The sequence below is a fragment of the Dermacentor variabilis genome, chromosome 11, assembly GCF_050947875.1.
Source record: "Dermacentor variabilis isolate Ectoservices chromosome 11, ASM5094787v1, whole genome shotgun sequence".
Lineage (NCBI taxonomy): Eukaryota > Metazoa > Arthropoda > Arachnida > Ixodida > Ixodidae > Dermacentor > Dermacentor variabilis.
Genome location: NC_134578.1, coordinates 7,488,973 through 7,502,531, shown reverse-complemented (window position 1 = coordinate 7,502,531; position 13,559 = coordinate 7,488,973). Strand labels below are relative to the sequence as shown.

General features: G+C 43.4%; 1 protein-coding gene across 1 annotated transcript; it reads right to left on the bottom strand.

The window, feature by feature from the left end:
* Nucleotides 1-4,655: 4,655 nt before the first annotated feature.
* Nucleotides 4,656-13,450, bottom strand: atl (atlastin GTPase). The gene is made up of 10 exons (XM_075675392.1): nt 13,184-13,450; nt 12,707-13,034; nt 12,424-12,636; nt 12,114-12,332; nt 11,891-12,055; nt 11,774-11,830; nt 11,646-11,717; nt 10,457-10,606; nt 7,339-7,620; nt 4,656-4,893 (listed from the first exon to the last, which is right to left on the bottom strand). Exons 2-10 carry the CDS (start codon nt 13,025-13,027, stop codon nt 4,774-4,776), a joined length of 1,599 nt encoding a protein of 532 aa, XP_075531507.1. The 5' UTR covers nt 13,028-13,034; nt 13,184-13,450; the 3' UTR covers nt 4,656-4,773.
* Nucleotides 13,451-13,559: the final 109 nt, after the last annotated feature.

Sequence of the window (13,559 nt, the reverse complement as noted above, 5' to 3'; positions counted from 1 at the left end):
AGATGTTCCGTGGCCTCATGACATTTTTCATATACATTAATCCTTAATATAGCAATTAAAATGATTACATATTAATTCATTCACATACCTACATATTGCCCAAGTGATTATTATACAGTAGGGAGGACTGACAAATAACATCTATTTCTTAAACTAATGTATATGGAATCGTTCTGATGAAGGCAAAAACGCTTGTGTACTGTGCTTAGAGTGCACATGGAAGAAGGTTGAAATTAATTTGGAGCCCAGGCATCTCTAATAGCCTGTGAGTTGCTTAGGGACACTAAACTTTATAATTTAAGGAATATGGAATACACTTTCTCAAAGTCATGCCAAGTGGGTGTACATAGCGAATAAATCCTACTGTTTCCAATAAGCCACATGAAAACACCATTATGTAGTGATATGTGTATGCATATATATAATCTAATCCTGATACATTCTATCACCACCTCAATACACATTTCGCTGAAGCCATTGTTTAGAATGCCCAAGTTCATATTTTGATGTTTTTTCCTGATTTCCGGCTGAGCATCTTGTTTCCCTTTTTGATATTCTTTGTTGCCTCACATAGTGCTTTATCACGCTTTGATGGATTGCGCACTGATCCATGCATTATTCATTGTTTAATTTTTTCATGTTATTTAATCTATGTACCATATTTCTTTTTCTTTCTGAATTGCTTGGTCTACTCTTTTCTACTGTGCTCAAATTTTATTTACCACGTATTGTACTTTTCTTTTTTATTCCTGTTCTGTATTCACTTTTGGTATTTTGACACTCCCCTTACACCATGCCTACGGGCCTTTCAGGTATTTACAATAAATAAATACATGTATATATTTTATTTCATATGTACTGCTAAGCTCTGCATGGAGGCTGTTGCAGGACATGGGAAAATACATTGCATCAAAATATGAATGACAAACTGTTATACACTTGTTAATATTGCAGCTAACCACAAAATGTAGGCGAGCTGAACATTAATTAAGAGTATCATATATATCGATCCTCAAGTAAACCTTCAAGATTTCTAACTGAATTCGGATGTTATGATCAACCCATGTCTCAATAGCACTGTGGCTATGTCCATGCCAATTACTTCCCTTTCAATAAGCGAAGAGATGTTGATGAAGTTTGTGGATATTTTAATGGCTCATTGTTACAGCAAGCACATCCATTGCATGCCTTTTATTCCTTTGCTGAAATTTAGTTTTTGGGCAAGCAATATTAAAGTTTTAGGGCAGTTGGCTGCACGGTATGCTCAGTACAGTAGAACCTCAGTGATACAATCCTGTTGCGTAAGATTTCCTGGCCCCAATGTTCGCGATTGATCACACAAAAAATGGCCCAATACAGTGCTTATTTTTACCGGTTCGTACGTTCCTGGAAAACACAATCTTTCACAGCGCATGGGCCGTAGTGCCATTGAAAATGTACTGCATGCTTAAACGCACCACCGTTCCCTGCTGCATGCGGTGCACAGGGAGCCATGTATTGTTCTGGTGGCATCACAGGCATCGTATTCCTGTGTTGCCAACAGGCTCAGTTTCTTTTATATTTAAATATGCAGTCTCAAAACACCATGCAATAGCAAAATGACAATGTGCGTCTTGGGCCGCTTAGGCCCTATCAGCTTAACGCACGTCTGCATCTTGTACCGGAACCATTTGCACCGAGTGGGCAGCTCAAAACTTCCCCACCAAAATTCTCCGCTTAAAGAAGCTGCTGACCCAGGCCGAACTCGAGGAGCGCAAACTAAAGCTTACCGTAAAATAGACAATGCATGTCTCAGGGCCACTCAAGCTCCACCAGCCCAGCTTGCATCAGCATCTCATGCTGCAACGACCTGAGCAATGCTTCACATTATGTACATGTCAACTACAGTTTAGTCTGTCAATCCTTTACTGACTTTTAATCCTTTTAATCCTTTTAATGTACATGAATAAGGTTTTATACTGTACTTGTTTATGAATTATTTTTCTAGCCATGTTTGAAAGATTAATTTTTTCTATCTTCGCACACAGCTGTACTGCAATTTTAATAATCTGTGTTATAGACATCAAAATTCAGTGCATCCATAGCTAGATATGCAGTTTACTTGAGCTAACTCAGATTCATATAGAGGCACCAGATTGCACAAATCACAATAGGAGTTGAAGAAAGTGGGGTCCAAGACAAGGTAAAAAGTTATGATACAAACAGATACAGGTACAAAACCAATTTAGAAAATGTACAAAAGGGAGCAGCTGGCCATCACCAGATTTGATAGTACGGAAGAAAATCCTTTAGCATTAGCACACCAAAGACGCAAACATGTGGCTTGGACTAGTAGCATCGTCTTGCAGTGGCACCCATTGATCCATGGCAGCCTGAACAGCAAACATGGCTACAACTTTGATTATTATTCCGTATTGCAAGTATGGATTGATTAGTCTTTGCTATTCGATAAAAAAATTTGCTGTTTCAAATTTTCAAATATTTGTTCCTGTTTGAATGCAAGGAATAACAACAATTATTGTAGTCCTGTAGGGGAACGACCAATGCAAATAAGCACTGTTTCAAATGATACTGCTGCACGAGAGCCACAGAGAGGCACCAGTTCCTAATTGAGAGCATGGAACATCCAACCTCGGGACAATAACTTCCAGTCATTCAATGAGATTATCTCGCCCTTAGCTTTCTATAGATCTGTAGTCTCGATTTAGAAAAATCTGCATCCCACTAAGCCAACTTGCAGTGTTATAGCATTGAACAAACATGACTCTACGTGCATGTGGCAACATGCTGTTCTCACGTTTCATTATCGTTAGTTGCATGGTGCACCAGATAATTAAATGGTCTGAGTAGCATTAGATATGAATGTAAAAAATAATGTAAATAATCCTTTTGTTTACTAGATGGACTCTAAGTAAACTTTGTATTTAACTTTGTTTACAAATCAGAAAATGTTTGACCTTTGATTTCTCAAATATTCGGATTCGATTGGGAAATTGCACTATTCGACTACTTCTACTATAGATATTTTATGAACATCCTTTCACCAGCACTTTTTGATTGTGTTGCTCTGCTCCAGAGAAGGCAAAATACTTGTATTTTGTCATCAGTCTACTTTAAGTATGCTGTGGGACAATGCTCTATCTCAATTGAGCCCACCCTATGCCAGAGTCTTATCTTATCATTGTGTTTAATCTTCCACTGTCTTCCCCGCAGCACTCATTCTGTTAAAGAGGCCTCCAACAATCTGTTGTACACATTTCCATATCTTCCTCTTGATTTAATCTAGATAATCTACTTTCATATGACCTTTATTCCATGATGCCATGTTCTTGTTGCTTCCTATTACACTTATTGGATAATGAAATGTGTGTTTCTTGGCTTCCATTTAAGTTTGCATTAATGTGTGGAATGTCGGTAATAAGGAGCCCCCTCCTCAGAAATATTTTCCAAGAATAGTTTGTTTGAATGCACCTTGAATGACTGAAGCCACCATCATCAAATGCTGCTGCTAATGCCAGCCTTCCCGACCTTTGTACAGTTTAAATTGAAGTCGAAGCTGTGCTATTGTCCCTAGAGCAACGTGCTTCGCCAGTCAACACACTGAGCTTTCGTACAGGCTGACTTCAGCAAGATGTGGTGCAACCCTTCATCGAACCAGCTGAAAGCCACGTTATCAGCACATTAGTATGGCTCTTTGCCACCAGGTAGCATTGCTGTACAATCGGTAATGACATTTCTTCAGGTTTGCTTCTGATGGAGGAACTGTAGAATGAAGACATTAAAAAAAGATCAATGCAGTGTTATACTTACACTCCTGCGTAAGCGTAAGGAATACATGTGGCAAGGATATTGATACAGATCGTTTCTGCACTAGGAAGTTGCATCATGGATTACCAATTAGCTCGATCACTTGACACATAAAGGATATTGAAAAGCTGGAGGAAAGGGCCAGACCGTTGACATCTTGGCTCTCACTAGCATGTGCAGATACTTTTCTCAGATGCTCATGACAGCATTGTCAAGTGGCTAAGCAAACTTATATACCATGTTCTCGAGTGTTGCAGGGGACCTTTAAGCAGTTTCAAGATGTACTGCAAACATAGTGGGCCAACCAATATTCCGATACTTTTTTAATAAAGCACAGTGTTGAATAATTCCAGTTTAACTTAAGTTGATTCGCATGAGGCTTATTTTGGTCAAGGAGTATGTCCATTTGGGCAGGTTGGTGCGACATACTGCACGTTTAAACAGCGCGAAAAGATGGGGACAAATAAAATCTTTGTCGTCTCTTCGTGCTGTTTCAACTTGCTTATTTTGTTCTTTCACTACAGTGGCTGTGGAAAATTGCTCGCTGCACACACAAGCTTGCATTTTGATGGGAACAAAATGCAAGGATGCTCGTGTATGTAAATTCAGGTGCATGCTAAAGAACCACAAGTGGTCAAAATTAATCCTGGAGCCCTTCACTATGGCAACTGTAATAACTCGCTGTGCACTTTTGGGGTGTTAATTGCCACAGTTAAATTTAAAAGAAATTGATCTGTATCTGTATCCAAAGAGCCATGTAGCCACCCATGGCGATAAAAATGCGGGTAATTACCCGTTTAGAGAAGTCCAACACCAGGGCGGCCAGGAGAGAAGGGAGGGGCAGCAAGTGCACAACAGGGCCTTTTATTCCTCCATAACGGTACAAAGAAAGAGAAACGGAGAAGCCCACAACAAGGCACTTAGGTGGTGGTGGTTGAGTCTTGGCAAGGAGTCGACGACTTTGGCTCAGTTGGCCTTGAGCCGGCCGTTGGGGGGCGGGGCCCGTGTGCCCTCTCCCGCACCCCCTGTGAGGTGCGGTGGGAGCACCCGGTCCTGCATCACAGTCTTGTACAGGGGCTTGAGCAGCTGAAACATGTGCACAGACAATGTGCTACGATCAGTCGCTCCTTCGGCGTTTGATCAAAAGCGAGAGCTGTAGGCTGGAAGTAAACACTAAAAGGAAACAATCAGTTTAGGCTTAGGAAATAATAATACTCGTTCAGAGTTAAATAAAAAGGAAGGAAGAGACTCAATCACAAAGTGAGAAGCTCATCTTCCGTTTACTACTAACTTCCTTCAGTGTCCAAGCTCTCACATATTTTGTCATTGTTATGCAATGTCACATTTTAGTTAGTTTTCAAGTATTTAAAGCTTTTTCAACTCGAAAGGCCTGCAGCATCACACATGAAATTCCCATTTTCTTTTACACAACATACAACTCCTTTCAAGTGCCAACAATTGCCTAGCCTTCATGCATGTAGAATAACTCTCGGATCATTACTAGTATAGTACCAGAATTTGCTATCTCACGCTTTTAGAATAGACATGCTCAAAAAAACTTGTCCATTTGGATTTTTGATATAGTATATGGTTATGGTGGAACTAAATGCGAATGAGAAGAAATAAATAATAACACTTCTTACACTTAATTAGCACTCAAAATAGTGATGCGTGCATGATGAATGAATGTGCTACAGCTCCAAAACTAAGCATCCACAAATTGCACTAATGTTGCACGCACTGGCAAGTACTCAAAGAAAAATATATGCCTTCTAGTTTTTCACATATTTGCATTTCATTCTGGTGTGATAGCAGCTGCTACTTTTCTGATCATGTATTCGGTGGCCACGTCAAGCAAGTTAAACAGTAACAACAAACACTCTTTTTCAATGGAACAATAATCTTGTCGTCAATTTTACAAATGAAAAAGGTGCTTGTAACTTTCAAAGCCATGTTGTTGCTAACAATTCTACATACAGTGAAACCTTGTAATAAAATGCGACATAACAGCACAGTGGATATAACGAAGTGAAATCCTCATAGATTCATACTGCAGCACATGCAATAATGGATATAATAACCAAGTAATTCTGGTTCCCTTTTTAACTTCGTTATAACTATGTTTTGCTATATATATATACAATGGTTTCCTTTGCTCGTAGCAGCACACCACTGAAGTGACAGTGTATGAGGTGAAATTCTCCCTATGAAAGTTATATGCCTGCCTGCCATACAGGGGTACTTACAATATTCCGATATTTTGTGGACCCCTTAACTGGGGGAAGGTGCCTAAAATAGTGTACTCAGGATCAAACAATCAATAAATTAAACTTGGCTAAGCGGACTGCAGACAAAGAGCTACAACAAGTAGCTTGACAGGGTCTTGTGGCCCCAATGTATGTCTCGAGTGGCAGCTCAGAACTAGAAATGTAATGGAAGCTAGAAACATTCAGCAATTTGTTTTTTCCCAACTGCAATTATCAAAAGAAAAAGTGTGTATTCTCAGACAAGTGTCATGCTTTAATTCATATTAATACAGCAGTTGCCCTCTGAGCTATTTGCCCTGCCTAGAACTTTTCGAGGAGGAACTTCAGAGAAAGAGGCCATTGCTGCGTTACTACCAGCCATTAGTCCAATTAGGTCAATGTGCCAGCACATACCAAATCGCTTCACACTGCACAGCTTCGCTGACAACCCACCAGCTGACAATTCAAGCTAGGTGCGCCTGTGATGGCAGTTGGCAGCTAAATCTACCATGGCAGAAATGGCACAGAGACTGGACAAGGGCTGAGAGATAAGGGAGGACTCTCTGAGTGTGCCCTTATCTAGTATCTACCCCTTGTGTGCCCTTCTCTAAATATGCAAGGCTCACTCCAATCCTCCTTGTTTGCATTGGCATAGCAAGTGTCATCTCTGGCAGCTCCATAGGCATGCTGAAACAGGAATGAAAGCTTGCAGACTTGTGGCAGCAAGAGCAAAATCACATAATGTACAAAATGTTTTGCTACTACACACAACCTGTTCACCCACAAATCCCTTTCGCTCCTAACATTCTTAGGGGAGTGTAGACAAGCATATCTGACATATGATAAGATTAACCGATACTGGTGGGCTAGTTGGTTATTAATGACCTAGTCAAAGCTGCACACTTCAACAGGGACACACACATCAGCCCTTTATGTCTGTCCTCAGAAATTTCACAAGCTGATCCAGCACTGTAAAACTGTAAAGTTTGAATGTGCAAACAGATCATGCAGCAAGCAGACACATAGACAACACAAAGAAGCACTTTTACGTGTCTGCTTATGCGTTCAGCTTTTGTAATGTCCGTCCTTATACTGCTTGTGCCCATGTTCTTTAAATGCACTGTTTTAACTATGACATACAAGCATCTTTTTTTCATGCAGCAGAGAATCCACAAAACAGACAAGATAGCAGCTTCACTTTGTATTGTGTTTCTAACTTCTGTGGGTGCCATTGCAATAGATTAATTGGCAGATTTATTGGAGCAAGTGTGAGAAGATCACTCACGCTGGCCCAGATTATATTTGCGATGGTGTCGATTTGGGCGCCAACCTCGTGCATGTCACCACTGTATCGCACATAGCCCCAAAGGCAGAGGCTGATGAGGGAGAGGCCCATGAGCAAGTTGCAGAAGTTGGAGAACGCGTACAGGCCGAGCAGGCCAAATGCGCCCGATGTAAAGTAGAAGGCCAGCACAACGGCAAACAGGGTGGCCGGTGTGCGTGCCGCCGCAAAGATGTTCTTGCCCTCGTTGTGCTTGGCAAAGCTCTGAAAGGTCTGGTCAATCTCCTGCAAAAGCACCATGCACGTGCAATGGACATGCGCAAGTACGTTAGCCAAACCTTCTTACACAGTGGAGATGTATGCTTGCGGATTGTGGCCAGCTCCTCTGTGAATTAAAAATCATAGCAGAACAAGATGCGCACACGGTGCGCCTTGTGTATGCCATGTCATTGTCTTTCTTGCACTATGCTTTTTTTGTTATCACTGTGAAACAACTAGCTCAAGCAAGTTCTATTAAACCATCTGCGAATACTTTTTTTAATCACAAAAGAAGTGCAAAGACTGTGTTAACGTTATGAACCATTAGTCCCTCACAGCTTTCATTCAGAGCCAACAGAATGCAATTGAAGGCAAACTTGACATGATCTCGTATCAGAAACTAAATGGAAGCAAACTGACAAATGTAGCATTACAGCTGGAATGCGACATGTGTCTCATAGCACATGAAAAGGCAAGTTTGTCACTCGTGCAACCAACCATGATTGGCAAGATTTCCACAATGTATGAAAAGAGGTTAAGCTAGTCCACCCCACTGACCACACAGATGAAGGCACACCTTCAAGAATGGCCTTGCACATTAGAAAAATTAACAAAGCAAGTAGGTTTTAATTGGTCACTGAACAACAGGACATCAACCTGGAAGTATGCAAACAAGTAGCAGGAGTGAAACTGTCACACACATTCTCTTTCATTATCAGTTGGTCCGTTACAATCAACAGCAACGATGCACCATATTTCCATATGCATGCCAAGTTTAGTACACCTTCTAGAGCACTAGGTTGCATCAGTAAAAGAGCCCAATATAAATGGGTCTTCTGGCTAAATTACTGGCTCATTTCCTCTCCGATTTTAAAAAGAAATTAAATTCTGGGGTACTGCATGCCAAACCCAATATATGACTATGAGCAAAATGGGGTGGAAGGGGGGGGGGGGGGGGGGGCTCCGGAATAATTTTGTCCTCATGGGGTTTGTCCACACAGGCATTTTTGCATTTTGTCCCAATCAAAATGTGGTTGCCACAGCCGAGATTAGCAGTGCAACACCATAGCCGTTATGCCATAATGGTGGGTCTTCTCCAATTGCATATAGCAGTGGCATATCACAGCGCGTTCTGTTAAGCACCATGCCTAGAAGCAGTACTTGCCTGTTTCACACAAAATAAATGAGACAAACATGCTGGCATCAAAGCCAAATTGGAAAAGTAATTTTCTCAGTGAAAGGAACAGTGGCGCCCTATCTCCGCCGATGACAAAGGCAGCGCAGTTTCTTTTTGTTAAAAATTATTTTCCTTACTGCACTGTTGCAGGCAATGAATAATTCTGGCTCATTCCAAATGAAACAGGTCAGTACTGCATCAAAGGGGATAGTATTAGCCTTCACTGCAAAGTACCAACACCCCTGTGCAATTTCTGAGTGAAAATGAGCCAACAGTTTAGTCAGAAGAGTACATTTTATCTGGCTCTCTTATTGGCATAACATTCGAAGGTCAGCAGCTTGGGTAGCACTTTTTCATGCTACAATTGTGTTACGGTGTATGCAAAGCGTTGTCAACATCACCTCTGATTTTTTATATTATTAGCCTCATGCAACAAGAAATGAGTTATTTCAGTGCCTGTTAAATAAAAGAGAGAGACAGAGAGAGAGAGACAGCCCCTGTTTGTGCAAGATGATGCAAAATGACAGATAGGTTGATAACTATGCAACTGCCTTCAAAGCAACCACCCTCAAACACTAGCTTGCCTTTAGCACAGAGTCGAGAGGCAACTGTAGAACACGACAACATGCACATTATGGCTAATGACACTTTGCAACTGGTCACCATAGAGCATCACATACCTGTTACTAAACTGTTAAAAGACCGGCCTATCAGATGGTAGTGTGTTGTGCCTATTTTCTTAACACGTCCTATTCTAAAAAGCTGTCTATGGCAAATCAGTAGCAACTCATCCAACTTTTTGTACTTCAACAATTCAAAGAACACTCAATAATAATAATGAGCAAAGATTTCTATTAATACATCTGCAGGGCTAGCAGCTGCCATCCACCATGTAGCGAGTGCTTGCAATGTAGCAAAATTTCACACGAGCAACATAGCTGAGCTGATTCTACAGAACATTTCTTAGCTTTGTGTAACATACACTGAACACATCTCTGGGGAATTGCCAATAAGAAATGCACAAAATTGAGCTTGAATACTTGCTATTTATACTTGTGCACTACCAGAATGAATGCAACCTTTGTATAAGCCAAATGGGCATGGCACTTCTAGTTTCATTTTCCTGTGCCGGAAAATGTTACCGCATAAGCCTGGTCAGCAGAAAATGAACTCTGAGCATTCTGCCTTGCACAAGCACTCGCTCCTAGTGTACTCTTGTGACCACTGAATCAATGCTGCTCCGTGAAGTTTTGAATCTTAATCAATAAACTAATTATGTGCACAGTGCTGTCCTTCCCAAACGCTCCTTAGCTTTATGTGTGGTTTATCAGTGGCTGTTGCCCATTTAATGATCTCCATAAATTCAGTGACTGCTGCAAAAACACAAATACAGTTGTAACCTTGTTTCCTAGCGCCAACTGATATCACTAAGAATCACCTTCTGGTTTACTGCTGTAGGGCTCCAATCTGCCAGCCATGCAAGCTTATTTTGTGCCATGCCTTTCATTTGCAGGGAACATGATGCAGGCCTTGAGCAGCGACGGACAACAGTGAGCACCGACACTCAGCCATCGAGCGCCGAACGAAGAGAAACGGGAGAGACCTACTGTGTCTTGCACGGTGGCGGCCTTTCGACACGCCCCTGTTTGCAGCTTCTGTATGAGATAATAATGGAAGGAAGCCTGCCTCAGTGAGTCGTTCCAGGTACTGCTGGGAGAACTCCTCGCCACCCATCTTGCGTGTACTGGAGAACAGCTCCCTCGCGGACTCCCGCAACCGTAGGTGATGGCTCTCCAGCATCTGGGGGCTGAGGTAGGGCTGGTCTCCACCACACAGCTGCAATTATTATCCATTGTTTGCATCATGCAGAAACTGCCACCCCAACTTTGACCGCAAGCAGCATTGAGTTTCATGCTACCCGAGAGATTTAGCTTGACCATATACACATTATCATTCATGGCACACCAGATTACCGGAGACATAAACATGAGAAGCCAGGTTCATGACACCATCAAGTGGCACAGAGTTTAACCAAAGAGGACACAGAGCTATTAGTGAAGTAACTAACCATCTTTTACTTATTTGCTTATGAAAAGTGCTGGCAGCAATGTAATCATCAACATGTTGTCCTTTTCCTTTGGCGAGAAGACCCACGTAACAAACATTTCTAATGCTCTGTGGTTGGACAAAGTGTCACAAGGTGTTGCTAGTAGCATTGCTACTCCCATTCAAGTGTATGGTAACCAGGTATTCCATAAAGAGAAATACGTATATGGACAAGCTAAAACTGTTTAATAATAATAGAGGAACTAGTGTGTGTGTGAACCACCAGTACAGTGCTTTGTCCAGTGTGGAAATCATGGGCAGTACGAGGGTCTGTTTTAACTTCCGTCCTTTTGGCTGCAAACAACATTCCGATTTCTTAATTTAACCTAATCTATCATGGCTTATTTGTCATATGGCAATGACTTGCCTCCTTCATTAGCCTCTAGTTTCTACCATTATCCCATTTGTATTTTAACATTACAAATAAACTTTTCATATTAATTTTTGTACCAATATTAATCAACCATGATGAGTGTTACAGTCCCAATGTCGTTTAGATCTAGCAACACGCACACTCAGCTCTTAGTTAATTGGATGATAAAATGTATTAGTTGTGAGTATTCTAAAGACATCTGTGCAGTTATCACGCGTGACAGCTTAACTACTGGAAATTATTTTCAAAAGCCGCACGCTTTCTCAGTCAAGCTAGGCCAAATCAGAGAAATATCCACATGTCCTACCGTCAGTCCCATCGTAGCTGAATGACTGCAGTGCCAGTTTTCCCTCTAGTAACCTTAGTCTGAAACAATGACTGGACCTGGCTACTCACCTGCTCCATGCCACTCGTGTACTTGTCCTTAGCTGTGGCCACAGCTGCCAAGTTGTTCGCCTCAGCAGTTGCCTGAAAGTAAATACCATACTACAGCATGCTGTTCAAGGTTAACTATGGTCACTCACCTCAAGCATCGACTTGGGCTCGGGCAACTCGTCCCCTTTGAATATGTTCACATACACCTGCAAGAACAAGTGAACTGTGACGTTCACTGAGAAAGGAAGAGAAACTGGTCCGCCTACCTTAAAGTATGCCATCAACTCCTGGCAGGAGATCTTTTGGCCATTTATCTCTTTGACCAGCAGGTTGTCTGATGCGAGTAGTGAGGGCACAAGCTCCAGCAGATGCTTTTTGAAGTCCTCTTCGATGTCAGAAAGGCGACCATCAAAAGAGGCTGCAGTTGCAACCTGCATAGAAGACCCGTTTAAGCTGCCAAGTGTTGTATAGGAGTAGGCAAGAATTTACCTTCAGTCCGGGGTGTGGCATAAGGAAGCAGCCAATCTCTGAGAAACACGACCGGATATGCCTCCGTAGCTGTTGCAACTCCTGATGTTGCCTGTCGGAGATCTGCAACCGCCTTTCCAAGATGGCACGGCCGCCTTCTGCACCGTAATCTGCATCGTACGGGTAACTCCAGTCCCGCACTAAAAATAGAAGCTTCTGGAAGGGCTTTTCACTCATGTCCTGTAAGATCAGATGCAGTGAAGTGAGGAATCAATAATTTGTACGGCCACCTCAAGGTGCTTTGAGCTGTCACTGCCAGACCTACACATACCTGCTGAGCCAACCTGCCATATTCGGTGAACAGCTGCAGGTGCTGCAAGTCATCCTCCTGAATGTTCTGCGAGAGGTTGTAGACCTGCACTGAGCTGGTCATGGTGCTCAGGGCGAAGATGGTTGCGCAGTCTTTGACCGTCGACTGCGAGTCGAACGCTCCCTGAGTGTCCATGAACAGTACGGCCAGCTGCTGGCCTTGCGACGTGGTCACCTGCACGCGAGCGATCAGACCACACGTCAAGTCGCGTCCACAGAGAGCTGCTCGGCAAACCGGGGCTCACCAGGAACACCTCATCCCATACGAGGATGCCCGTGGTGTCACGCTCGCAGCCGCCGCGCCAGGTGAAGCCCTTGAGCGGGGCCGTCGGGTCGCCAAGCCAGTCCGTCTGTCCCTGATTGCGCATGTAGCGCAGGAAGAAGTCCAGCAGAAAGGATTTGCCCTTGCGGAAGGCGCCTGCCACCGAAACCACCACGACGGGCTTGTCTTTCAAATGGTCGGCCAGCAGGATGCGGCCGAGAGCATCCTCGTCCAGCTCGAAGCTGTGGTCATCCTTGGTGCGCAGGATCTGCACCGGTCGGCCGCTCTCGATCCGCTCGACCATCGCGTCCCTGCGTGGTGTAAGTGCTGCAGTGACGCTGAAGACGCCCGAGCTGTGCGGAGAGACTACGCAAATCGTGACTGGCGAGGCCAGGCGGGACAGATCGGACCGCGCATCGCACCCCAGCGGAGAAGAGGAAAGACAGGCGGCTGCACTTACGTCCTTGTACCGTTTGGCTCCTCCAGCACGGCCGAGAATTCCTCCTAGGTGCTCATCACCTGAGCTCAGGTGCGCTGGCTGCCGATGACATCTGCTCGCTCCAGAATCACGCCTCGTCGTCTTCGCAACCGGCCAGACAAGATACTCCTCCCTGCCACGAAGTCAGCCCCCGCAGGTAACGACGACTAGCCGTTCGGAACAACACCTAGCTGGCAGAAGCGATTTCTTTCCTCCTCCAAGGAACAGCTCGGTCTGCGACTTGCACAATAACACGATGGGACAACACCACTCGCAGCTGGCGCCACTGTCCGCTACTGCCGTTGGTGTCGACTCTGACCTCACTTTCTCCAATAATCGGTGTTAGAAAACAAAATCT

Bases quoted from the DNA above. Each gene is read 5' to 3' on its own strand.
- atl (XM_075675392.1), bottom strand. From the start codon at position 13,027: ATGGTCGAGCGGATCGAGAGCGGCCGACCGGTGCAGATCCTGCGCACC. The intron at 10,607-11,645 runs GTGAGTAGCCAG...TAATAATTGCAG, and splicing joins ACACGAGTGGCATGGAGCAG to CTGTGTGGTGGAGACCAGCC. The intron at 4,894-7,338 runs GTGAGTGATCTT...CACATGTTTCAG, and splicing joins CAAATATAATCTGGGCCAGC to CTGCTCAAGCCCCTGTACAA.